Consider the following 26,707-nt stretch of genomic DNA (forward strand, 5'->3'; position numbering starts at 1 on the left):
AATACGATTTTAAGGTACATTCTATTACTTAATTATTAAACACTGAGTTTATTTTCAGGTTTTCCACACTGCTGAGTAATAGTGTAAACATTCCATTTGAAAGAACTATTTTTTTTTTTAACTAAAGCTGCTATAAATGTAAAAGACATGCTATGTTATTAAGATCACCTTTATAACTTCAAGATTAATACCTTACAGATGTAAAGAACTAGCTATCTTCCATACAATTATCTCCCATAAAACAAGGTCAGTAGCCTGTTCTTATGCCTCATTTATGGTTAGTCTGGCAGAAAGAAACACAAAAATAAAGTGCCTTAAACAAAGAAGACATTTTCTTGGTCACATGAAAGTCTAGAGGTAGGCAACCCAGGGCTGGGGTGGCAGGTATCTCCACAATGTCCTCAGGACCCCAGGCTCCTTTTAGTCTACTGCTTTGCCAGTCAGAGTATGGTTTTATGGTTCAAACAGTAGCTAAAAGAGGACCATGTTCCAGTCCCCGTTTAGCCTCCAGTTAGTCACTCTAAGCAAGACACTTTGTCAAGGCCTTCATTTCCTCATTAAAAACAAACAAGTTGGACCCAATATTCTCTAAGATCCTTTCTAGCGCTGTGATTGTATGGTATCTTGTGGATTCATTTCAGAAGACTTAACATTTGTTTACATTAAATCACTTCTGATACATTGATTATCAGAAACTGTCCATATAATGAACTGTGAATTATTTCTTAACATATTTTTTCAAGCCAGAAACAGTAATTCAACTATCACATTCTGAGATTTTAATCAAAATAAGATGACCAGAATCATACAACTTAGCATTTACAACATTAAACTTAAAATATATATATATATATAGTTAATAGAACATTAAAAATCAAAAGAATATCTGACAGAGGGAGAGAGATTGAGAATTCATGAAGTATGTTTCATTGACAATTATTCCATAACAATTGTGCACTCAGAATTTGTGGACATAACCTTACAAGCTGGGGGGAAAGGCCATCCCAAAGGTCAAAACAGAGAGCCAAAATGATTCTGAATTTCCTAAAGGTATATTTTGAGGAAGAAAGAATTCTTCCCCATTCCCCCAACCTCCTGTCCCAAAGAGAAGAATTTTAAAATATGCACATCTTTGGTAATAGCTTACAGAAAATAAATGCCCAGATAGAAGAACAATATTTAACTTAATACTTATTCTTTAATCTGTTTTTTATAGCAGACATGTTAATTTCATTTTGAACATGGTATGCCAAATAACCTGAACATCCAGGAATGAAGTCATGTAGCTCCCCAAGAAATTTCTTCATGGCATCAATTGATATATAACCTACAGAATAGAATATATATATATTGGAAATTCTATCATACTATCTCCTTTTCAAGGTCTTTGATTTATTAGAGCTAAGATTTCCAAAGAATGTTTTTAGAAAAGAAGTAAAAAGCAGAAATACCAGTGAGAATATTCTCCATAAAATGCAGTAACTATCAGGGAACACCTTCCTCCCCTCTTCACCACTACCCCTAGCCTTATACTTTTTCTAAAACACCAGATACTTCATTAGCCACTTTGACTACAGAGAGTGTGATGTACCAGTTAGGGCTGGAACTTAAAAGTACCTAGACCAAAATAACTGGGACGTGTGTCTGGCTTAAAATGTAATCACTTAGAACTCCCTATCCAGCTAGCTACTAACAACATGAACAGCTAGCTCATCTTCCCTAGTAGGGCAAGCGACACCTTCCTGCATTGCTAACACTGAGAAAACAGTCTTTAATAAAAAATTAAGAGGAAAACTGATATCACAACTTAGTCAACAAAGGTTGTAGGTGTGAGTAATTCCAATGTCATTAATAATCTGAAATAGATATGAGAATCAAAAAGAAAACCTGAATGGAAAGAGCTTACAGACTCAATGATTTTGAGTAATATTACCTTGATAGCAGTTGCTTATCTGAGTGATAATGTTTTATGTGTAATATAAATGTTTGTGGCTTATACTAATATTGAAATCTAATTTAAAAGTAAATACCATATGAAAAAAAATTCTGCTAAAGCTCAGAGATGACTGAATTTAGACCACCACCATCAACAGTATATCTATACAGTTTGATTGTTTATAATAACAGATAATAAATTCAGTTAATAAATTAACTATGAGGCCAATAACATAAAATTCATTAGCATCTTTAAAGATATTTTAAACATAACCATTTACTTTAGAATATCTCTTAAAGCACTATTACTATTCTCCATATTGTTCATGGTCCTTGCCTAATGGCTAGATTTATGTGTAAAATAAACTAGTGCATTAAAATAGTAACATGTAATTAACTGCACATACATACTGTGTGAAGTTTCTAAAGGTATGTGGGAGGATAGAAATTTTTAAAATATTTACTATATTAATAAAATTATTCCTGCAAGTTAAATAAGGATAGGACATTTATGATTTAAAACTGGATTACTGTAGCAGTTTTGAAGTAGTTAGGACTTCAGGCTGAAATTGACAGACACCCAATTTAAACTAGCTTAAACAGAAACTAATGAGAACCTACTGCATGCATAGCACAGAAAACTCTACTCAGTGTTCTGTGGTGACCTAACTGGAAGGAAATCCAAAGAAGTGGGGATATACATATACACACAGTTTATTCACTTTGCTATACAGCAGAAATGAAAACAACATTGTAAAATGACTATACTCCCAAAAAAATCTATTTTAAAAAATTTAAAAAATAAATAAACTAGCTGAAGGTGAGTTTACTGGAAAGACACTGCAATATCAACCAAACTATGAGGAAGGCATACATATTGCCAAGCCTCAGAAATAACTAGCTCTCATGGCCATCTCACTGATCTCCAGTTTTTTCCTATACATATTAATTTAATTTTCTTCTCAACACAAGCTGACTTTCTTTACAGGGTAGAAAATATGGCCACCAATAGCTCTCAAGTTTTATATCTTAGAGCTACGGTCACTTGAATAAGAAGGACATTACTTGCTGCACTCCATGTCTAGAAATCCAAAGAACTGTGATTGGTCCAGCTCAAGTCAGGTATTCATTCCCAAAGCAACTGTTTGGGGTAGGAACTAGCTCATGTTTTAGAAAATGTAACCCAAAATAATTGGGAAGAAAAAAGAGTTCCTAGGAAAGACATTCTTGGTGGACAATTCTATATGAGTCTGTGGTAGCCAGCCCCTCAGATGGTCCTGAAGGATCCCTATCTCCTGGTATTCATAAATTTGTATAGGCTCCTCCCACTTTGTAATTGGGTTGTTCTGTATGACTGACAGCACTTGGCAGAAGTAATGATATGTCCCTTCTGAGAATAGGATATAGAAAAGACACTGGCTTCTGTCTTCGACACACTCTTTCTCGCACTTGCATTTCTCATTCTGAGGAAAGCAAGCTACCACGTTGTGAACAGCCCTTATGGAAGTCCACTTGGTGAGAGCTATGCCTTTTGCCAAAACCCAACAAGAACCCAAAGCCTGCCAACAACCATATGCATAAGCTTTGAAATGGATTTTCCTGTCCCTAAAATGTCTATGGTTTTTCCAGTGGTCAGGTATGGATGTGAGAGTTGGACTGTGAAGAAAGCTGAGCACTGAAGAATTGATGCTTTTGAACTGTGGTGTTGGAGAAGACTCTTGAGAGTCCCTTGGACTGCAAGGAGATCCAACCAGTCCATTCTGAAGGATATCAGCCCTGGGATTTCTTTGGAGGGAATGATGCTAAAGCTGAAACTCCAGTACTTTGGCCACCTCATGTGAAGAGTTGATTCATTGGAAAAGACTCTGATGCTGGGAGGGACTGGGGGCAGGAGCAGAAGGGGACGACAGAGGATGAGATGGCTGGATGGCACCACTGACTTGATGGATGTGAGTCTGAGTGAACTCCGGGAGTTGGTAATGGACAGGCAGGCCTGGCATGTTGCGATTCATGGGGTCGCAAAGAGTCGGACACGACTGAGCAACTGAACTGAACTGAAAATGACTGCAAACTAGCTGACAAACTGACTACAACCTTGCTACTGCTATTGCTAAGTCGATTCAGTCGTGTCCGACTCTGTGCGACCCCATAGACAGCGGCCCACCAGGCTCCCCCATCCCTGGGATTCTCCAAGCAAGAATACTGGAGTGGGTTGCCATTTCCTTCTCCAATGCATGAAAGTGAAAAGTGAAAGGGAATTCATTCAGTCGTGTCCGACTCTTAGCGACCCCATGGACTGCAGCCTACCAGGCTCCTCCGTCCATGGGATTTTCCAGGCAAGAGTACTGGAGTGGGGTGCCATTGCCTTCTCTGACTACAACCTTACTAGAGATTATTAGACATAAGTATCCAACTAAGGCTTCTCTCGTAGCTTACTCAATAAAGAATCTGCCTGCAATGCAAGACACCTGGGTTCTATTCCTGGGTCGGGAAGATCCCCTAGAGGAGGAAACAGCAACCCACTCCAGTATGTTTGCCTGGGACATCCCATGGACAGAGGAGCATAGCAGGCTATAGTCCTTGGGGTCACAAGAGTTGGACACAACTTAGCAACTAAACTACCACCATCCAACTAAGATGCTCCTGGATTCCTGGTCCTCAGAAACTATAAAATAATAAGTGTTCACTGTCTTAAGCTGCTAAGTTTTGAAGCAATTTGTTACACAGCAATATATAAATGGAGAAGGGAATGGCAAACCACTTCAGTATTCTTGCCTTGAGAACCCCATGAACAGTATGAAAAGGCAAAAAGATAGGACATTGAAAGATGCACTCCTCAGGTCTGTAGATGCCCAATATGCTACTGGAGATCAGTGGAGAAATAACTCCAGAAAAAATGAAGAGATGGAGCCAAAGCAAAAACAACACCCAGTTATAGATGTGACTGGTGATGGAAGCAAACTCCAATGCTGTAAAGAGCAATATTGCATAGGAACCTGGGATGTTAGGTCCATGAATCAAGGCAAATTGGAAGTGATCAAACAGGAGATGGCAAGAAGTGAATGTCGACATTTTAGGAATCAGTGATATAAAATGGACTGGAATGGGTGAATTTAAGTCAGATGACCATTATATCTACTACTGTGGGCAAGAATCTCTTAGAAGAAATGGAGTAGCCATCAGAGTAAACAAGAGTCCGAAAAGCAGTACTTGGATGCAATCTCAAAAAGGACAGAATGATCTCTGTTCATTTCCAAGGCAAACTTTGGAATATCACAGTAATCCAAGTCTATGCCCCGACCAGTAATGCTGAAGAAGCTGAAGTTAAACAGTTCTATGAAGACCTACAAGACCTTGTAGAATGAACAACCAAAAAAGATGTTCTTTTCATTACAGGCTACTGGAATGCAAAAGTAGGGAGTCAAGAAACACCTGGAGTAACAGGCAAATTTGGCCTTGAAGTACAGAATGAAGCAGAGCAAAGGGTAATAGAGTTCTCCCAAGAGAATGCACTGGTCATAGCAAACACCCTTTTCCAACAACACAAGTGAAGACCCTATACATGGACATCACCAGATGGTCAACACCAAAATCAGATTGATTATATTCTTTGCAGCCAAAGATGGAGAAGCTCTATACAGCCAGTAAAGACAAGACCGGGAACTGACTGTGGCTCTGATCATGAACTCCTTATTGCCAAATTCAGACTTAAATTGAAGAAAGTAGGGAAAACCACTAGACCATTCAGGTATGACCTAAATCAAATCTCTTATGATTATACAGTGGAAGTGAGAAATAGATTTAAGGGCCTAGATCTGATAGATAGAGTGCCTGATGAACTACAGACGGAGGTTCGTGACATTGTACAGGAGACAGGGATCAGGACCATCCCCATGGAAAAGAAATGCAAAAAAGCAAAATGGCTGTCTGGGAGGCCTTACAAATAGCTGTGAAAACAAGAGAATCAAAAAGCAAAGGAAAAAGGGGAAGATATAAGCATCTGAATTCAGAGTTCAAAAGAATAGCAAGAAGAGATAAGAAAGCCTTCCTCAGCGATGAATGCAAAGAAATAGAGGAAAACAATAGAATGGGAAAGACTAGAGATCTCTTCAAGAAAATTAGAGATACCAAGGGAACATTTCATTGAAAGATGGACTCGATAAAGGACAGAAATGGTATGGACGTAACAGAAGCAGAAGATATTAAGAAGAGGTGGCAAGAATACACAGAAGAACTGTACCAAAAAGATCTTCACAACCAAGATAATCGCGATGGTGTGATCACTCACCTAGAGCCAGACATCCTGGAATGTGAAGTCAAGTGGGCCTTAGAAAGCATCACTACGAACAAAGCTAGTGGAGGTGATGGAATTCCAGTTGAGCTATTTCAAATCCTGGAAGATGATGCTGTGAAAGTGCTGCACTCAATATGCCAGCAAATTTGGAAAACTCAGCAGTGGCCACAAGACTGGAAAAGGTCAGTTTTCATTCCAATCCCAAAGAAAGGCAATGTCAAAGAATGCTCAAACTACCACACAACTGCATTCATCTCACACGCTAGTAAAGTAATGCTCAAAATTCTCCAAGCCAGGCTTCAGCAGTACATGACCCATAAACATCCAGATGTTCAAGCTGGTTTTAGAAAAGGCAGAGGAACCAGAGATGAAATTGAAAACATCCGCTGGATCATCGAAAAAGCAAGAGAGTTCCAGAAAAACATCTATGTCTGCTTTATTGACTATGCCAAAGCCTTTGACTGTGTGGATCACAATAAACTGTGGAAAAGTCTGAAAGAGATGGGAATACCAGACCACCTGATCTGCCTCTTGAAAAACTTTTATGCAGGTCAGGAAGCAACAGTTAGAACTGGACATGGAACAACAGACTGGTTCCAAACAAGAAAAGGAGTACATCAAGGCTATATATTGGCACCATGCTTATTTAATTTAAATGCAGAGTATATCATGAGAAATGCTGGGCTGGATGAAGCACAAGCTGGAATTAAGATTGCTGGAAGAAATATCAATAACCTCAGATATTCAGATGACACCACCCTTATGGCAGAAAGCAAAGAAGAACTAAAGATCCTCTTGATGAAAGTGAAAGAGGAGAATGAAAAAGTTGGCTTAAAACTCAACATTCAGAAAACAAAGATCATGGCATTCAGTCCCATCACTTCATGGCAAATAGATGGGGAAACAGAGGAAACAGTGGCAGACTTTATTTTGGGGGGCTCCAAAATCACTGCAGACAGTGACTGCAGCCATGAAATAAAAAGATGCTTACTCCTCGGAAGAAAAGTTATGACCAACATAGACAACATATTCAAAAGCAGAGACATTACTTTGCCAACAAAGTTCTGTCTAGTCAAGGCTATGGTTTTTCCAGTAGTCACATATAGATGTGAGAGTTGGACTATAAAGAAAGCTGAGCACCGAAGAATTTATGCTTTTGAACTGTGGTGTTGGAGAAGACTCTTGAGAGTCCCTTGTATTGAAAGGAGATCCAACCAGTCCATCCTAAAGGAGATCAGTCCTGAATGTTCATTGGAAGGACTAATGTTGAAGCTGAATCTCCAATACTTTGGTCACCTGATGAGAAGAGTTGACTCATTGGAAAAGACCCTGATGCTGGGAAAGGTTGAAGGCAGGAGGAGAAGGGGACAACAGAGGATGAGATGGTTGGATGGCATCATCAACTCAATGGACATGAGTCTGAGTGAACTCCGGGAGTTGGTGATGGACAGGGAGGCCTGGCATGCTGCAGTCCATGGGATCACAAAGAGTCAGACATGACTGAGTGACTGAACTGAATTGAACTGAATATGTAACTAATAAAGTATCTCTTATAAGTTCCCAAACTTTTAATTATCAGAACTTTTTGGTTTGGGGACTTCCCTGGTAGACAGGAGTTAAGACTTCACACTTTAATGCATGGGGGTCTAGGATTGAAATTTTTTGCCTGCAAGAAATTTATCACTATTAGTTATTCTTTTCCTTTTTATTAACTATATGTGCTCAGTTGCTTCAGTCATGTCTGATTCTACAACCCTGTGGACCATAGCCCTCCAGGCTCCTCTGTCCATAGGCTTTTCCCACCATGAATACTGGAGTGGGTTGCCATGCCCTCCTCCAGGGGATCTTCCTGACCCAGAGATCAAACTGGTGTCTCCTGCATCTCCTGCATTGCATACAGATTCTTTACCACTGAGCCACTGGGAAGCCACATATGGAGCTGTTAATCAGAATTTTTTATTATGGTTATAACCGGTGACAGCAGACTGAGAGAACTTAATTCCCATCATAAGCAAAAAATAAACAAAAAACAGACCAAGAAAACTTTGATATTTTATGGGACACTGGTAACACCTGGATATATGTCTGGTTGTCACAACATGGGGGTCATGTGGTGGAGAGGGGCATGTTTCTGGATGGGGTGCTACTGGCATCTAATGGGCACTGGCCAGGGTTGCTCTCTACAACAAAGAATCATCTGACCTAAAATGCCAACAAAGGTCCGTCAATTTCAAAGCTATGGTTTTTCCAGTAGTCATGTATGGATGTGAGAGTTGGACTATAAAGAAAGCTGAGCACCAAAGAACTGATGCTTTTGAACTGTGGTGTTAGAGAAGACTCTTGAGAGTCCCTTGGACAGCAAGAAGATCCAACCAGTCCATCCTAAAGGAAATCAATCATGAATATTCACTGGAAAGACTGATGCTAAAGCTGAAACTCCAATATTTTGGCCACATGATGCAAAGAACTGACTGATTTGAAAAGACCCTGATGCTGGGAAAGATTGAAGGCAGGAGGAGAAGGGGATGACAGAAGATGAGATGGTTGGATGGCATCACCGACTCAATGGACACAAGTTTGAGTAGGCCCCAGGACTTGGTGATGGACAGGGAAGCCTGGCGTGCTGCAGTCCATGGGGTTGCAAAGAGTCAGACACGACTGAGTGACTGAACTGAACTGAAAATGCCATATATGACAGTTCCAGGACTGAGAAACCCTGTTCTAGGGTATAGCTCCAACTTGTATTTTCTAAAACCAGACATATAATTAGATTTATTTTAAGAGATTTAACATTCACTGAGTTGAACTCAACCCATTTTGAGGAAGAGACAGTAAAGTTATAGTCACAAATGTTGATAACGCTGCTAAATTAGAATACCGCAGCCCTACATTTTCAATCAGATTACCACTGCCCTACATTTTCAATTAACACACGCTGATTTTCTCAACAGGAAGTTATTTCTTCCTGTACAGGCAAATGGGCATGATAAAAAAGGAAAGACTGTCACTTTATGTCAAAATTAAAGACAATTAAATTATTTTTTAAATAAAGCTTTCTTCCAAGAAAGTACTATTTTTAAATTTAATGCAGTATTAGAAAGAAAAAAATAATTATTCAACTTCACAAATTAAAAAATTAGAAGATTTTACTTTAGTTCTACCAATAAAATCAATACCAGCTTACCACAGGTTAAAATTATACTTTAAAGATGACTAATGATTATTTTTACAGTTTTTAATAATTTTATTTGGCTGCACTGGATCTTAGTGGTGGCGCGTGGGATCTAGCTCTCTGCCTGTGTGCTAAATTGCATCTGACTCTTTGTGACCCTATGGACTGTAACTTCCAGGCTCCTCTGTCCATGGGATTCTCTAGGCAAGAGTCCTAGAGTGGGGTGCCATTTCCTCCTCCAGGAGATCTTCCTGACTGAGGGATCAAACCCATGTCTCTTACATCTCCTGCACTGGCAGGTGGGTTCTTTATCACTAGTGCCACCTGGGAAGCCAGGGATCAAACCCAGGCCCCTTGTATTGGAAGCCCTGAGTCTTAACCACTGGTCCACCAGAGACATCCCTATAGTTCTTTTTTAGTTTGTTTTATATAACACTTCCATGTCTTTTTAAACAGTAAGATGGCAATGAGATATAGAACAGCATTGTTACTTGTCCAAATCTAAGCATTTGTCTTTATTGCATGGCTGATTTTAATATTATTGGTCTTTATGTTATCAAACAGTCAGTAAATCCAAATGAGCAAAAGACATTTAGTACGTGGTGATGGAGCTGCCTGAAGCAAAATCAATACCAATACTATACCATAACCATCCATGGTTTAAGGTACCTACATCTTATCTGAATATTTAGATCTAGGGAAAAATCTAGGCAGCAATCAGCTACTCCCAATCGTAGTAATTAAGTACAGTTGACCCTCCAAATAATGGGGGGGTTAAGGGTGCCAACTCTTCCAGCAGTCAAAAATCCAGTTACAATGTATGGCCCTGGAGATTCAATGTTCCTCTTTATCTGTGGTTCTACATCTGCAAACTCAACCAGCTGCAGATTATGTAGAACTGTAGCATTTATTATTTTAAAAACCCTCATATACGTGGACCCTGGAAGTTCAAACACTTGCTATCCAAAGGGCAACTGTACTTCTTCTTAGTTCACTGTTCTTTGCAGTCAACAATTGCTCCTATGGACACCTTATCTTTGACAAAGGAGGCAAGAATATGCAATGGATTAAAGACAATCTCTTTAACAAGTGGTGCTGGGAAAACTGGTCAACCACTTGTAAAAGAATGAAACTAGAACACTTTCTAACACCATACACAAAAATAAACTCAAAATGGATTAAAGATCTAAACGTAAGACCAGAAACTATAAAAACCCTAGAGGAGAACATAGGCAAAACACTCTCCGACATATATCACAGCAAGATCCTCTATGACTCACCTCCCAGAATATTGGAAATAAAAGCAAAAATAAACAAATGGGACCTAATTAAACTTAAAAGCTTCTGCACAACAAAGGAAACTATAAGCAAGGTGAAAAGACCGCCTTCAGAATGGGAGAAAATAATAGCAAATGAAGCAACTGACAAGCAACTAATCTCAAAAATATACAAGAAACTCCTGCAGCTCAATTCCAGAAAAATAAACGGCCCAATCAAAAAATGGGCCAGAGAACTAAATAGACATTTCTCCAAAGAATACATACATTACAGATGGCTAACAAACACATGAAAAGATGCTCAACATCACTCATTATCAGAGAAATGCAAATCAAAACCACAATGAGGTACCATTTCATGCCAGTCACAATGGCTGCGATCCAAAAGTCCACAAGCAATAAATTCTGGAGAGGGTGTGGAGAAAAGGGAACCCTCTTACACTGTTGGGGGGAATGCAAACTAGTACAGCCACTATGGAGAACAGTGTGGAGATTCCTTAAAAAACGGGAAATAGAACTGCCTTATGACCCAGCAATCCCACTGTGGGCATACACACTGAGGAAACCAGAATTTAAAGAGACACGTGTACCCCAATGTTCATCACAGCACTGTTTATAATAGCCAGGACATGAGATGTCCATCAGCAGATGAATGGATAAGAAAGCTGTGGTACATATACACAATGGAGTATTACCCAGCCATTAAAATGAATACATTTGAATCAGTTCTAATGAGGTGGATGAAACTGGAGCCGATTATACAGAGTGAAGTAAGCCAGAAAGAAAAACACCAATACAGTATACTAACACATATATATGGAATTTAGAAAGATGGTAATGATAACCCTGTAAGCGAAACAGCAAAAGAGACACAGATGTATACAACAGTCTTTTGGACTCTGTGGGAGAGGGCGAGGATGGGATGATTAGGGAGAATGGCATTGAAACATGTATAATATCATATATGAAACGAATCGCCAGTCCAGGTTTGATGCATGATACTGGATGCTTGGGGCTGGTGCACTGGGATGACCCAGAGGGATGGTATGGGGAAGGAAGAGAGAGGGGGGTTCAGGATGGGGAACACGTGTATACCTGTGGTGAATTCATGTTGATGTATGGCAAAACCAATACAATATTGTAAAGTAATTAGCCTCCAATTAAAATAAATAAATTTATATTAAAAAAAAGAATGTACCATATGAAGCAATAAAACCTGTTGAATTTGTTTAAAAAAAAAAAAATTGCTCCTAAGAGTTCCAGAACTGACTTTTCTACTATCATAGTTGGAATAGTTTTCTTTGATATAGCCAACACTCAGCCCCAAACTATACATTCAAAGTTCTTAATTGCTTTTCTGAAGGCCATTTATATTACTCAAATGAATAGAAGGAAAAAACTAATAAAACAATTGGATAGATAAACTTGGTTAGACGAACAGTAATATGATAGAAGACATTAGGAATTTGTAAGCTAGTTGCAAGAGGTAATTATGACACTGCTAAAAAAGATAAAATGATAAATATACAAATGATTTTATAATGAAACATCCAAAAATCCACACATTTTAATTGTAGTGTTTTAAAAACAAATTTTTTAAATCCTCTATTTTTAAAATTAACAATGACCCTGCTAAATACTACCCACATCAAATTATCCAAATAATATTTCCTACTTTGCCTCACTTAACACTATTCAAATTTCAACGGCCACTTTTCAACTAGCTCCTTTGTTTGCACCCTGTCAATGTCAGCCTCAATTAACTGCCTTCTTTTTTTGCTGGGCACTAGAAAACCTATAAATATGGAGTCTTTCAACATCTGGGTGACCCATGAAAGGGCTTCTGGGCACATGTGAGCCTCTTTAAATTATATGTAAAGTTTATGTGTTATGTTTGTATGTATGTATGCTTAGGGGAAGGGACCTATGTTTCATCCGATTCTCATAGGAAACTATATAATTAGGATTGTTCAAGCAGTTAATCTGGTGGCTTCCTGGTGGCTTCCCTGGTGGCTCAGATGGTAAGAATCTGCCTACTATGCAGGAGACCTGATCCATGAGTCGGGAAGATCCCCTGGAGAAAGGAATGGCTACCCACTCCAGTATTCTTGACTGGAGAATTCCATGGACAAAGGAAACTGGGGGCCTACAGTCCTGGGGGCCGCAAAGAGCTGGGCATGACTGAGCAACTAACACTAACATTTTATACAATTAATTTTCCAAATTGGGACACTTAAGAGCAAAAGTTGATGCCAGGATAACAGGCATAAACTGGAACTGTCTTATGTAAACACGGATGTGTTTCCACCTTACCAATAGACCAGCATTTTAACACAGGAAATACAGGGCCTATTTTGGGTCAGTTCTGCAGATTAATTTATTTAATGTGTGATGAGGTCTCCTATTAGTGTGTATGACAGGGGAGTTATACTTTGTACAGGATATTCCCTTGTTTCTTCCCTACTTGAGTTGACTCTAAATTATATTTTAAATTACCTGTTACCATGTTGTTCACTGGATAGTGCTGAAGAGGAAAGTACATCTGCTTTTCTACAACTGGAGTCCTTATAAAATGCTTTTCTGTGCTATAAAATGAAACATATAGAAAGTCATATTTATATTTGTTTTTTGGACTTGTTATACAAATTAGAAATTATTCCAGGCAATATGTATAGCAATGTATTGCTCTGTGATAAGACTTCAGTCTTATTAGGTGAAACATTAACTATGAACTTCTTTTGTGCTTCCAAACAGATGGGGAAACAGTGGAAACAGTGACAGACTTTATTTTGGGGGGCTCCAAAATCACTGCAGATGGTGACTGCAGCCATAAAATTAAAAGAAGCTCGCTCCTTGGAAGTTATGACCAACCCAGACAGCATATTAAAAAGCAGAGACATTACTTTGCCAACAAAGGTCCAGCTAGTCAAAGCTATGGTTTATCCAGTAGTCATGTATGGATGTGAGAGTTGGACTGTAAAGAAAGCTGAGCACCAAAGAATTGATACCTTTGAACTGTGGTGTTGGACAACATTCTTTTGAGTCCCTCGGACAACAAGGAGATCCAATCAGTCCATCCTAAAGGAAATAAATCCTGAATGTTCACTGGAAGGACTGATGCTGAAGCTGAAACTCCAATACTCTGGCCACCTGATGCAAAGAACTGACTGATGTGAAAAAAACCCTGATGCTGGGAAAGACTGAAGGAGGGAAGAGAAGGGGACAACAGAGGATGAGATGGTTGGATGGCATCACTGACTCAATGGACAAGAGTTTGAGTAAACTCTGGGAACTGGTGATGGATAGGGAGGCCTGGCATGCTGTGATTCATGGGGTCGCAAAGAGTCAGACATGACTGACTGACTGAACTGAACTGAACTGAACAGATATTTTTGGTTTTCTTGACTGCTTCACAAAACAAGTATTTATTGAGTAATAGAGACCTGGTCTTTTCCCCAATATTCTTGAAAGCATAATAATTCAATAATACCTTATAATTAGATAAAAAACATAAATACACATGTAATTTTAAATACTCTAAAAGAAAAGGCTCCATTTTAAATAATCGTAACATTTACTGCTATTGTGTTCAAATAACTGGAACTCTATTAATTAGTATTTGCACATTTTAAGCAAAAAATGATGTCTGGGAAAAAACATGAGGTACACTAAGTGACTCTGAGTTAAAAAGAGAAAAAGTTAAATTATTCTGAGTGTGGTTATATAGTATAATTAATTATATTCTAATTTTTACAGAGCTAAGCAGTTTTCAACTGAAATATCTTATTTTCTAACTCCCAAATAGCAATGTTTACTATATTTAGATTTATATATATTTATAATATATTAGTAATATATTTATATTACTATATTATGTATATAATCCATAGATAATACAACCGTATGAGAATAAAAACTTCAATAATAAAACATTGAGGTCATCCTTAAATTTATTTTCCTAAAAAATATCTAAAATTATATTGAGTTATAACAAAGACTTTATTTTCAATTTGTTTAAAAGTCCATCTAAAAAAAACTATAGCTTGGAGACTTCCCTGGCGGTCCAATGGTTAGGACTCTGTGCTTCCACTGCAGGAGTCATGGGTTTGATTTCTGGTTGGGCAACTAAGATCCTGCATGCCATGAGGCATGGCCAATAAATTAAAGGAAAAGAAATGAAAACAGAGAAACCATAGTTCATTTAGGAAGAGTCCTACAAATAAAGCAAAACAATGTTCCCAGAAAAGTAAGGGACTAAACAAGGATACCCATTATCATTGTTATTATTTACCATGGCTCTATAATTTCTGGCCAAGCAGAAAGAGATGGGGGAGGGAAAAGCAAGAAATGGAAGAGATAGCTACTAAAATAGAAGAGCTATATAGAGAAAAGGAAGAAAAAATACTTTCATTATTAACAAATGATATAAATGTGTACCCTGAAAAGCCAAGAGGAAAAACTGAAATATTTTTAGAATCTTAAAGATTCCAATTGAGCAAATGTAAGACAAATACTCAAAAATAAATAAATTTTCTATGTATCAACGATGACTAATGAAAATAAAATGGAAAAAATGATCCAATCCACTATAGCAACAAAGTTCATAAAAATCTAGGAATAACATAATAAGCAGTTTCTGATTCTATGTGTAGAAAAATTAGGAAACCTTACTGAGATATCAAAAAATAAAAACAAAAAAGGCATTGTCTTGGATAGGAATACTGAAAATTATCAATTATTTTCAAAGGGATTTTAGTGCTCAAGAAGAAATAATTCTAAAATTCACAGGAACAATCACGTTAGAAGATCTAACAGGAGGTAAGATTAAATTTATAATAACATGAAAAAATACCTAGGAATAATCTTAAAAGAAATATAAGATTCATATGAAGAAAATATGAAAAAAAAATTAATATTTATCTAGTTATTTGGCTACACCAGATCTTAGTTGCAGCATGCGGGATCTTTAGTTGCAGCATGTAGGATCTAGCTCCCTGACCAGGGATCTAACTAGGGCCCCCTGCATTGGGAGCACGGATTTTTAGCCACTAGACCACCAGGGAAGTCCCCTGAAAAAAAATTTTTAAGGTCCACAAAAGAAAACTTGAACAAGTGAGGAAAAATATACCATTTTATCAGATAGGAAGGTTCAGCATCAAAGTCTCCCTAAATTAACCTATAATTTTTGTAATGTTACTAAAAATAACAACAGGAATTTTTAATATGAACAGGCTGGTTCAAATTCTATCAAAATTCAGATGGAAAAATAAACCAGGAAGAATAGTTAACTAAGAAAATTTGGAAAAGAGTAAGGAGGAGGAACTAGCTCTAGATATTAAATAATATTATAAATAATTAAAACAGTGGTACTGTTGTATGACAAATGAATGTAATAGAATATATTAATAATAAAGTCCAGAAATAGACCCAAATACTTAAAGGGATTTAACCTAGGATAAAGGTGGCATTTCAATACAGTGGCAGGGGGGGAGATAAATTATTCATTCAAACCAACAGATAAAAGTAAGTAATTATCTGAAGAAAAAAAAGAAGGTGAGATCCATACCTCACATCTTACACCAAGATATATTTGAAATGTGTCAAAGATTTCAATTTAAAAATATCATTAAGAAAAACCATAGCAAAATAATAATAATCTCATAGAAGGCTTTCTTAAAAAATGACACAAAACGCAAGGAGCCGTTAAAGAAAATATTAGTAAGAAAGAATGAATACAGGTCTTTGTCCAGTGGTTAGGAATCCATCTGCCAAAGCAGGGGACACGGGTTCGATCCCTGGTCTGGGAAGATTTCACATGCCATGGGGCACCCTCATGCCAAGCCCATGCCCCACAACAAGAGAAGCCACTGCAATGAGAAGTCCACTCGCTGCAACTAGAGAAACCCTGTGCACAGCAGCAAAGACCCAGTGCAGACAAAAATGAATAATTTCTTTTAAAAAAGAATGAATACATATAGTACAAAATTTCTGCATGCAAAACCCATTTTTTATTTATGACATTTATTTTTTATATAAATTATGTATTTCTTTGGCAAACAGCCTTCACCTTATTTTACCCATAGCACATCTGGAATGCCACACTACAGGATAAGTCTTAACAAGGTCTATATTTCCAAAGTAGCATGTGTCTACCAGGCACTGTAGAGGAAAATAAAGAAAAGCCAGAATCTGCTGAGGTAAAGAAGAGGGAAGGGGTAACATATATTAGCAAAAGGCTAATGTGAAGCTAGAAATGTTATCACACTGTGTCAGAGAAAGTATAGAAGAATGGTGACTATCCCAGTTTACCCTGGATTGAGGGATTTCTCAGACATGGGCTTTTCAGTGCTAAAACCAAGACCGTCCCAAGCAAATCTGGATGTCTGGTTACCCTAGCCATGTAAATACAAAATCAATTGGAATGTAAGTTGGTTTAACCTCTTAGAGGGCAATTTGACAAGGCCTATCAAGGATACAAAATGTATATACTCCTGACTCAGCAATCCCCCTTCTAAGAATTACTCTACAGACACTTGCACACACACAAAATGACATTACTTGATCAATCACTGAAGCACTGATTTTAACAGCAAATGAGAAATCACCTCAAGTCCAGTAAAATAGGAAAAGTTAAATAAATTATGGTAAATCCATATAATAAAATACTACATAGCATAAAAATGAAAACATTCTTTATGTAGTTAACATGGAATGATCTAAAAGGTAAATTATTAAGTGAAAGGAGGAAAGGTGCTGAACAACGTTTATAGAATATTACTATCTATGAAGAAAAGGAAGAATATTTACTTGAATTTGCCAGTATACACATATACAAGAACCTGATAATACTGGTTGTTCTGGGAGGGAAACGGGCTATCTAGAAGCCAGTATATTTCATCAGTTCAGTTCAGTTCGGTTGCTCAGTCATGTCCGACTCTTTGTGACCCCATGAACCGCAGCACACCAGGCCTCCCTGTCCATCACCAACTCCTGGAGTTCACCCAAACCCACATCCATCGAGTCGGTGATGCCAACCAACCATCTCATCCTCTGTTGTCCCCTTCTCCTCCTGCCCTCAATCTTTCCCAGCATCAAGGTCTTTTCAAATGAGTCAGCTTTTCGCATCAGGTGACCAAAGTATTGGAGTTTCAGCTTCAACATCAGTCCTTCCAATGAACACCGAGGACTGATCTCCCTTAGGATGGACAGGTTGGATCTCCTTGCAGTCCAAGGGACTCTCAAGAGTCTTCTCCAACAAAAGCATCAACTGTGAACTTCTCCACAGTTAAAAAGCATCACTTCTTCTGCACTCAGCTTTCTTTATAGTCCAACTCTCACATCCATACATGACCACTGGAAAAACCATAGCCTTGACTAGACGGACCTTTGTTGGCAAAGTAATGTCTCTGCTTTTTAATATGCTATCTAGGTTGGCAGAGGCAGTGGCCGAGACGAGCTACCCCATGCCCAAGGGCAGGGGCAGTGGCCGAGAGGAGCTACCCTGCATCAGAGGTAAGAGTATATTTCATAGTTTCCCCTTTTGTGTATCTTGAATTTTGAACCATATGAATATATTATCTATTAAAAATAAAATTTGACAATAGAAAATAATAAGTAGGCATGAAGAACTAAGGAAAAGATTTTTAAAAGGAGAGCAATGAGTTTAGTATTTACATGCCTTGTCAGGTATTAAAATACATAAAGTTAAATAACTTAAAAGAATATTGTATTTAAGTTATATAACTTAGAAGAATATCAAAACAAATCCACAGATTTATGAAATAGAGCATAGCCTAAAAACAGATCTCCAGACATATTAAAAACAACATATGACAAAGAAAATCACACATCAGCTGGAGATAGATTTATTCTAAAAAACTGGTAGAAGTCTAAAAATGGGGAAAGAACAGTGAATTTTACATTTTCTGTGACAGTTATTTGAGGTATGGATAAAAACTATTGGCACCATTGCTCACCAAGTTTGTGTTCAATAAACAGAGATGTTTATGACTTTAAAAAAACTGGTGGAAACTTATTTGTAAGACAGAAATAAATTTTGATCTTCAACTGTTAACATATACCATATACAAAATGAATATCTGCAGAATAAAAAACCTATTTGATATCTAAATGGGAAAGAACTTTTCTGGACATAAAAGCAGTAAAAGAAAAAGAAAAGTGATTAGTTTAACAATGTAAAAATTCAAAACTTATGTCTCCAAAAAATATAAGACAGATAAACATCTGAGGAAACAATGTGACAAACTGGATATGTGGCAATGTGACAAAAAGTATAATATAGCTATTATATAAAGATATCAGACAAGTTGATAAGAAAAACAGTAAGACTCCCAGTAGAAAATAAGGAAAGGGTAAAAATAAGTCATAGAAAAGGACATGTAAAATACTAATAAAAAAGATTCAAACCTAATAAAAAATGCAAATTAAACCAAGAACCTATTTTTCATCTATTAAGTTAGCACAAGACTTATTAATATACTGATGAGGATGCAGTGAGACAAACACTGGTGGGATTTTTAAATTTGTACTTTTATGGGAAGCAACTAACAATAGGCATCATGGCCTTTAAAAACATTCATGTTTCATTAATATCATAAAATCCACATCTGAGAATTTACATTAAGAAAATTATCTAGGAAATTTCATGGCTGTCCAGTGGTTAGGACTCTGTACTTTCACTGCCAAGTAGCTGGTCAAGAAACGAAGATCCTGGAAGCAACATGGTGCAGCCAAAAAAAAAAAACAAAAAGAAAATTATCTAAAAAGTCGAGAAAGATTTATTTTTAAAAAGATATTTATGAAGGTGCTACAAGAGTAGCAAAGTATAAATTTTTTTTAATTTAAAGGGAGGTGGTTAAACAGACAATAAGATTAAATCCCAATACAGCCATTACAGACATAATATCAAATAAGGTTTTTCAAAATGGGGAACTGCCCATACAATAATAAACAGAAAATCAAGAGACAGACTCTCTGCTGTCCGACCTCAACTCTACTTAATGTGTACATGGAACTCGCTTCAGTCATGTCCAACTCTTTGCAATCCTATGGACGTCTATGCCCATGTGTCTGGTTTCTCAACCACCAGCCTCCTCTGTCCATGAGATTCTCCAGGCAAGAATACTGGAGCGGGTTGCCATGCCCTCCTCCAGGGGATCTTCCTGACCTAGGAATGGAACCCATGTCTCTTACATCTCCTGCATTGCCAGGTGGATTCTTTACCACTAGTGCCACCCGGTAAGCCCATTTAATGTGTGTATCTGTATAAAACTAGCAAGAAATGTACTAATGTTGATGGTGGTTATCTGAGTGGTGGGTTTGCTTACAATTTAAATTCTCTTTATTCTTTTTGTTGTTGTTGTTAGTATTTTCCATTTTGTCAAACTAGATGCATTACATTTATTATAAAACAAGAACAAGAAAAATAAGCAAAAATTCATGCCATTTTCAGAAGATTTGGGAACATACTGGGAAAGAAAAACAGCACAATGATTAAGAGTTTGGACTCTAGAATTGGTTTCAAATTACCTTCACTACTTAAATAATACAGGGTGAATTATTTAACTCTCTGAACCTGTTTCCTCAATTGTAATTGCCTTTCAGCAACTCCCAGCAGAGCAGCAGCCCAGACGTTGGCAACCCCACTAGCAAGCGGGGGCTGCACAGGGAGGCGCGGGCTGCATTGCTTTGGGCAAGGACCGGGCCTGAATGCCCCGAGAGCAATCTGAGCGAACTAGCTTGAGATAGTAACCCAGACTGTGGGATAACTATAAAAGCCTTAATCTAAGACACCGCCAGAACAAAGGCCCACTCACAGAACAAAGGACTGAGCAGAGCTAGCCGGCTGTGGACCGGCCCATCCCCCACTGGAGACAGACAGGTGAGGGCAGCCAGAGCCGGAAGGGGGCAATTGCAGCCCCAGAGAGGCATCCCATACCAAAGTGCAAGCAGACTTTGTTGCTAACCAAGACTTCTTGGGATTCTGGATGGTCAACATCTGCCAGGAGGGTCACAGCCAGAGATCAGCTCCTCAGAAGAGACACACAGCACACCTGAGAAGGCACGCCCATTGTACACCCAGAAAACCAAGCGGCTGGGACGGGGGAGGGGATAAGTCATAGCCTTCAACTGGGGGCAACTGTGCTCGCCAAGCACCTGGTCACTTAAGCCGCTCGGAACTGGGACGGGCACATAACGCAGGCCCAACGGAGTCTGCACCTTTGTGGAGTACCCGAGAACCTGAATCTGAGTGGCTTAGACCTGGGTTGTGCCATGCAACCCAGGGCCAGCATCAGACAGTTCCCAGCAGAGCAACCTAGAGCCTGAGCAGTGTAGACTGGGAAAGCACACATGCCGTGAGCAGGGTCAAACCCAGCGTGACTGAATCACTGTGAGCACACGCCAGTGATATTTGTTTGCAGTGTTCCTCCCTCCCCATAGCACGACTGAACAAGTGAACCTAAAAAAAGTGACCACCACTGCCCCGCCTTGTGTCAGGGCAGAAATTAGACACTGAGGAGACCAGCAAACAGAAGAAGCTAAAATAAACAGGGAACCGCTTTGGAAGTGACAGGTGCAATAGATTAAAACTCTGTAGGTTAGCACTGACTACATAGGAAGGGGCCTATAGACCTTGAGAAGTACAAGCTGGACCATGGAACTATCAGAAAATGAACTGACCTCACACTGTCTGGAACAGCTCCAGAGAAAGACCTAGATATATTTTTACTATTATCAATTTTTAAATTAAAAAAAATTTTTTTCTTTTAAGTCCCCTATTACTCCTTTAATTTTCACTTTTATAACCTACTATTACCTTGCAAAAAAAAAAAGACCATATTTTTAAAGCAAACTTCATATATATATATTTCATAACTTTTGTGACTTTGTTTGTTGTTTTGTTGCTGTTGTTTTGTTTTCTGTTAATACTGTATTTTTGAGAATCTAATCTCTACTCTAGATTTTTAATCTTTGCTTTTTGGTATTTGTTATCAACTTTCTACCTTTAAGAACACGATCTTCAGTACCCATTTTTACGTGAGAGCGAGATCACTGGCCTGATTGTTCTCTCCCGCTTTAAACTCCTTTTTCTCCACCAGGTTGCCTCTATCTCCCCCCTCCCCCTTTTCTTCTCTACCCAACTCAGTCAATCTCTTTGTGTGTTCCAGGCTGTGAAGAATACTTAGGGAACAGATTACTGGCTAGATCTGTCTCTTTCCTGTTGATTCCCCCTTTTATCCTCCTGATCACCTCTGTCTCCTTCCTCCCTCTTCTCTTCTTTGTGTAACTCCGTGAACATCTCTAAGCGGTCCAGACTGTGGAAAGCACATCAGATCAGATCAGATCAAATCAGTCGCTCAGTCGTGTCTGACTCTTTGCGACCCCATGAATCGCAGCACGCCAGGCCTCCCTGTCCATCACCAACTCCCGAAGTTCACTCAGACTCATGTCCATTGAGTCCGTGATGCCATCCAGCCATCTCATCCTCTGTCGTCCCCTTCTCCTCCTGCCCCCAATCCCTCCCAGCATCAGAGTCTTTTCCAATGAGTCAACTCTTCGCATGAGGTGGCCAAAGTACTGGAGTTTCAGCTTTAGCATCATTCCTTCCAAAGAAATCCCAGGGTTGATCTCCTTCAGAATGGACTGGCTGGATCTCCTTGCAGTCCAAGGGACTCTCAAGAGTCTTCTCCAACACCACAGTTCAAAAGCATCAATTCTTTGGCACTCAGCCTTCTTCACAGTCCAACTCTCACATCCATACATGACCACAGGAAAAACCATAGCCTTGACTAGATGAACCTTTGTTGGCAAAGTAATGTCTCTGCTTTTGAATATGCTATCTAGGTTGGTCATAACTTTTCTTCCAAGGAGTAAGTGTCTTTTAAATTCATGGCTGCAGTCACCATCTGCAGTGATTTTGGAGCCCAGAAAAATAAAGTCTGACACTGTTTCCACTGTTTCCCCATCTATTTCCCATGAAGTGGTGGGACCGGATGTCATGATCTTCGTTTTCTGAATGTTGAGCTTTAAGCCAACTTTTTCACTCTCCACTTTCACTTTCATCAAGAGGCTTTTGAGTTCCTCTTCACTTTCTTCCCTAAGGGTGGTGTCATCTGCATTCTGAGGTTATTGATATTTCTCCTGGCAATCTTGATTCCAGTTTGTGTTTCTTCCAGTCCAGCGTTTCTCATGATGTACTCTGCATATAAGTTAAATAAACAGGGTGACAATATACAGCCTTGACGTACTGCTTTTCCTATTTGGAACCAGTCTGTTGTAACATGTCTAACTGTTGCTTCCTGACCTGCATACAAATTTCTCAAGCAGCAGATCAGGTGGTCTGGTATTCCCATCTCTTTCAGAATTTTCCACAGTTTATTGTGATCCACACAGTCAAAGGCTTTGGGATAGTCAATAAAGCAGAAATAAATGTTTTTCTGGAACTCTCTTGCCTTTTCTATGATCCAGCAGATGTTGGCAATTTGATCTCTGGTTCTTCTGCCTTTTCTAAAACCAGTTTGAACATCAGGAGAGCACACAGGGAAGTGATTACTGGCTAGCTCGCTCTCTCCTCTTTTGATTCCCCCTCTTCTCCTCCTGGTCACCTCTATCTCCTTCCTCCCTCTTCTCTTCTCTGTGTAACTCTGTGTATCTCTCCAGGTGTCCCTCACTGTGGAGAAACTTTTCATCATTAACCTAGATGTTTTATCATCGGTGCTGTATAGATGGAGAAGTCTTGAGGCTACTGTAAGAATAAGACTGAAAACCAGAGGCAGGAGGCTTAAGTCCAATCTTGAGAACACCAGAGAACTCCTGACTCCAGGGAACATTAATGGATAAGAGCTCATCAAGCACCACCCAAGAGCCAAAAAGTTCCAGAGCAAGACATACCACTCAAATTCTCCAGCAACACAGGAACATAGCTCTGAGCTTCAATATACAGGCTGCCCAAAGTCACACCAAAGCCGTTGGTATCTCAAAACTCATTACTGGACACCTAATTGCACTCCAGAGAGAAGAAATCCAGCTCCACCCACCAGAACACCAACACAAGCTTCCCTGACCAGGAAACCTTGACAGCCACCCATCCAGCCCCACCCACAGCAAGGAACCTCCACAATAAAGAGGAACCACAAACTGCCAGAATACAGAAAGGCCACCCACAAACACAGCAATATACACAAGATGAAAAGGCAGAGAAATACCCAGCAGGTAAAGGAACAGGATAAATGCCCACCAAACCAAATAATAGAGGAAGAGATAGGGAATCTACCTGATAAAGAATTCTGAATAATTATATTGAAAATGATCCAAAATCTTGAAAACAAATTGGAGTTACAGATAAATAACCTGGAGACAAGGATAGAGAAGATGCAAGAAAGGTTTAACAAGGACCTAGAAGAAGAAAAAAGAGTCAATATATAATGAATAATGCAATAAATGAAATCAAAAATACTCTGGAGGGAAGCAACGGTAGAATAACAGAGGCAGAAGATAGGATAAATGAGGTATAAGATCAGTTCAGTTCAGTCATTCAGTCGTGTCCGACTCTGCAACCTCATGAATTGCAGCATGCCAGGCCTCCCTGTCCGTCACCAACTCCCAGAGTTCACACAAACTCATGTCCATCGAGTCAGTGATGCCATCCAACCATCTCATCCTCTGTTGTCCCCTTCTCCTACTGCCCCCAATCCCTCCAAGCATCAGAGTCTTTTCCAATGAGTCACTCTTCGCGTGAGGTGTCCAAAGTAATGGAGTTTCAGCTTTAGCATCAGTCCTTCCAATGAACACCCAGGACTGATCTCCTTTAAATGGACTGGTTTGGATCTCCTTGCAATCCAAGGGACTCTCACTAGTCTTCTCCAACACCACAGTTCAAAAGCATCAATTCTTCAGCACTTAGCTTTCTTCACAGTTCAACTTTCACATCCATACATGACCACTGGAAAACCATAGCCCTGACTAGATGGACCTTTGTTGGCAAAGTAATGTCTCTGCTTTTCAATATGCTATCTAGGGTGGTCATAGCTTTTCTTCCAAGGAGTAAGCGTCTTTTACTTTCATGGCTACTATCACAATCTGCGCTGATTTTGGAGCCCCAAAAAATAAAGTCTGACACTGTTTCCACTGTTTCCCCATCTATTTCCCATGAAGTGATGATGGGACCAGATGCCATGATCTTCATTTTCTGAATATTGAGCTTTAAGCCAACTTTTTCACTCTTCTCTTTCACTTTAATCTAGAGGCTTTTTAGTTCCTCTTCACTTTCTGCCATAAGGGTGGTCTCATCTGCATATCTGAAGTTAATGATATTCCCGGTAATCTTGATTCCAGTTTGTGCTTATTCCAGCCCAGTGTTTCTCATGATGTACTCTGCTGAGAAGTTAAATAATCAGGGTGACAATATACAGTCTTGATGTACTCTTTTTCCTATTTGGAACCAGTCTGTTGTTCCATGTACACTTCTAACTGTTGCTTCCTGACCTGCATATAGGTTTCTCAAGAGGCAGGTCAGGTGGTCTGGTAGTCCAATCTCTTTCAGAATTTTCCACAGTTTATTGTGATCCACACAGTCAAAGGCTTTGGCATAGTCAATAAAGCAGACATAGATGTTTTTCTGGAACTCTCTTGCTTTTTCCATGATCCAGCAGATGTTGGCAACTTGATCTCTGGTTCCTCTGCCTTTTCTAAAACCAGCTTGAACATCTGGAAGTTCACGGTATTGCTGAGGCCTGGCTTGGAGAATTTTGAGCATTACTTTACTAGCGTGAGATGAGTGCAATTGTGCAGTAGTTTGAGCATTCTTTAGCATTGCCTTTCTTTGGGATTGGAATGAAAACTGACTTTTTCCAGTCTTGTGGCCACTGCTGAGTTTTCCAAATTTGCTGGCATATTGAGTGCAGCACTTTCACAGCATCATCTTCCAGGATTTGAAATAGCTCAACTGGAATTCCATCACCTCCACTAGCTTTGTTCGTAGTGATGCTTTCTAAGGCCCACTTGACTTCACATTCCAGGATGTCTGGCTCTAGGTGAGTGATCACACTATCGTGACTATCTGGGTCATGAAGATTTTTTTTGTACAGTTCTTCACTGTATTCTTGCCACCTCTTCTTAATATCTTCTGCTTCTGTTAGGTCCATACCATTTCTGTCCTTTATCGAGCTCATCTTTGCATGAAATGTTCCCTTGGTATCTCTACTTTTGTTGAAGAGATCCCTAGTCTTTCCCATTCTATTGTTTTCCTCTGTTTCTTTGCATTGATGGCTGAGGAAGGCTTTTCTTATCTCTCCTTGCTATTCTTTGGAACTCTGCATTCACATGCTTATATCTTTCCTTTTCTCCTTTGCTTTTTGATTCTCTTGTTTTCACAGCTATTTGTAAGGCCTCCCTAAACAGCCATTTTGCTTTTTTGCATTTCTTTTCCTGACAGAATGTGGTCCACTGGTGAAGGGAATGGCAAACCACTTCAGTATTCTTGCCTTGAGAACCCCATGAACAGTATGAAAAGGCAAAAAGACATGAGACTGAAAGATGAACTTCCCAGGTCAAAGGTGCCCAATATGCTACTGGAGATCAGTGGAGAAATAACTCCTGAAAGAATGAAGAGATGGAGTCAAAGCAAAAACAATACCCAGTTGTGGATGTGACTGGTAATAGAAGCAAGGTCCGATGCAGTAAAGGGCAATATTGCATAGGAACCTGGAATGTTAGGTCCATGAATCAAGGTAAATTGGAAGTGGTCAAACAGGAGATGGCAAGAGTGAACCTCGACATTCTAGGAATCAGTGAACTAAAATGGACTGGAAAGGGTGAATTTAACTCAGATGACCATTACATCCACTACTGTGGGCAGGAATCCCTTAGAAGAAATGGAGTAGCCATCATGGTCAACAAAAGAGCCCGAAATGCAGTACTTGGATGCAATCTAAAAAACGATAGAATGATCTCTTTCATTTCCAAGGTAAACCATTCAATATCACAGTAATCCAAGTCTATGCCTAAATC

At 39.0% G+C, this 26,707-nt stretch overlaps 1 protein-coding gene across 1 annotated transcript in view; it reads right to left on the minus strand.

Annotated features, from left to right (window-relative positions):
• Positions 1–911: 911 nt before the first annotated feature.
• The window catches only part of TERB2 (telomere repeat binding bouquet formation protein 2), a 48,720-nt gene continuing 22,924 nt past the window's right edge, over positions 912–26,707 (minus strand). Inside the window, exons 6-7 of the mRNA XM_025295060.2 lie at positions 13,175–13,263; positions 912–1,327 (exon numbers count right to left, since the gene is read on the minus strand). Coding sequence (XP_025150845.1) covers positions 1,185–1,327; positions 13,175–13,263 — 232 coding nt within the window. The 3' untranslated portion in view covers positions 912–1,184. The remainder of the gene's footprint in view (positions 1,328–13,174; positions 13,264–26,707) is intronic.

The sequence above is a fragment of the Bubalus bubalis genome, chromosome 11 (genome assembly GCF_019923935.1).
Source record: "Bubalus bubalis isolate 160015118507 breed Murrah chromosome 11, NDDB_SH_1, whole genome shotgun sequence".
NCBI classification, from domain to species: domain Eukaryota; kingdom Metazoa; phylum Chordata; class Mammalia; order Artiodactyla; family Bovidae; genus Bubalus; species Bubalus bubalis.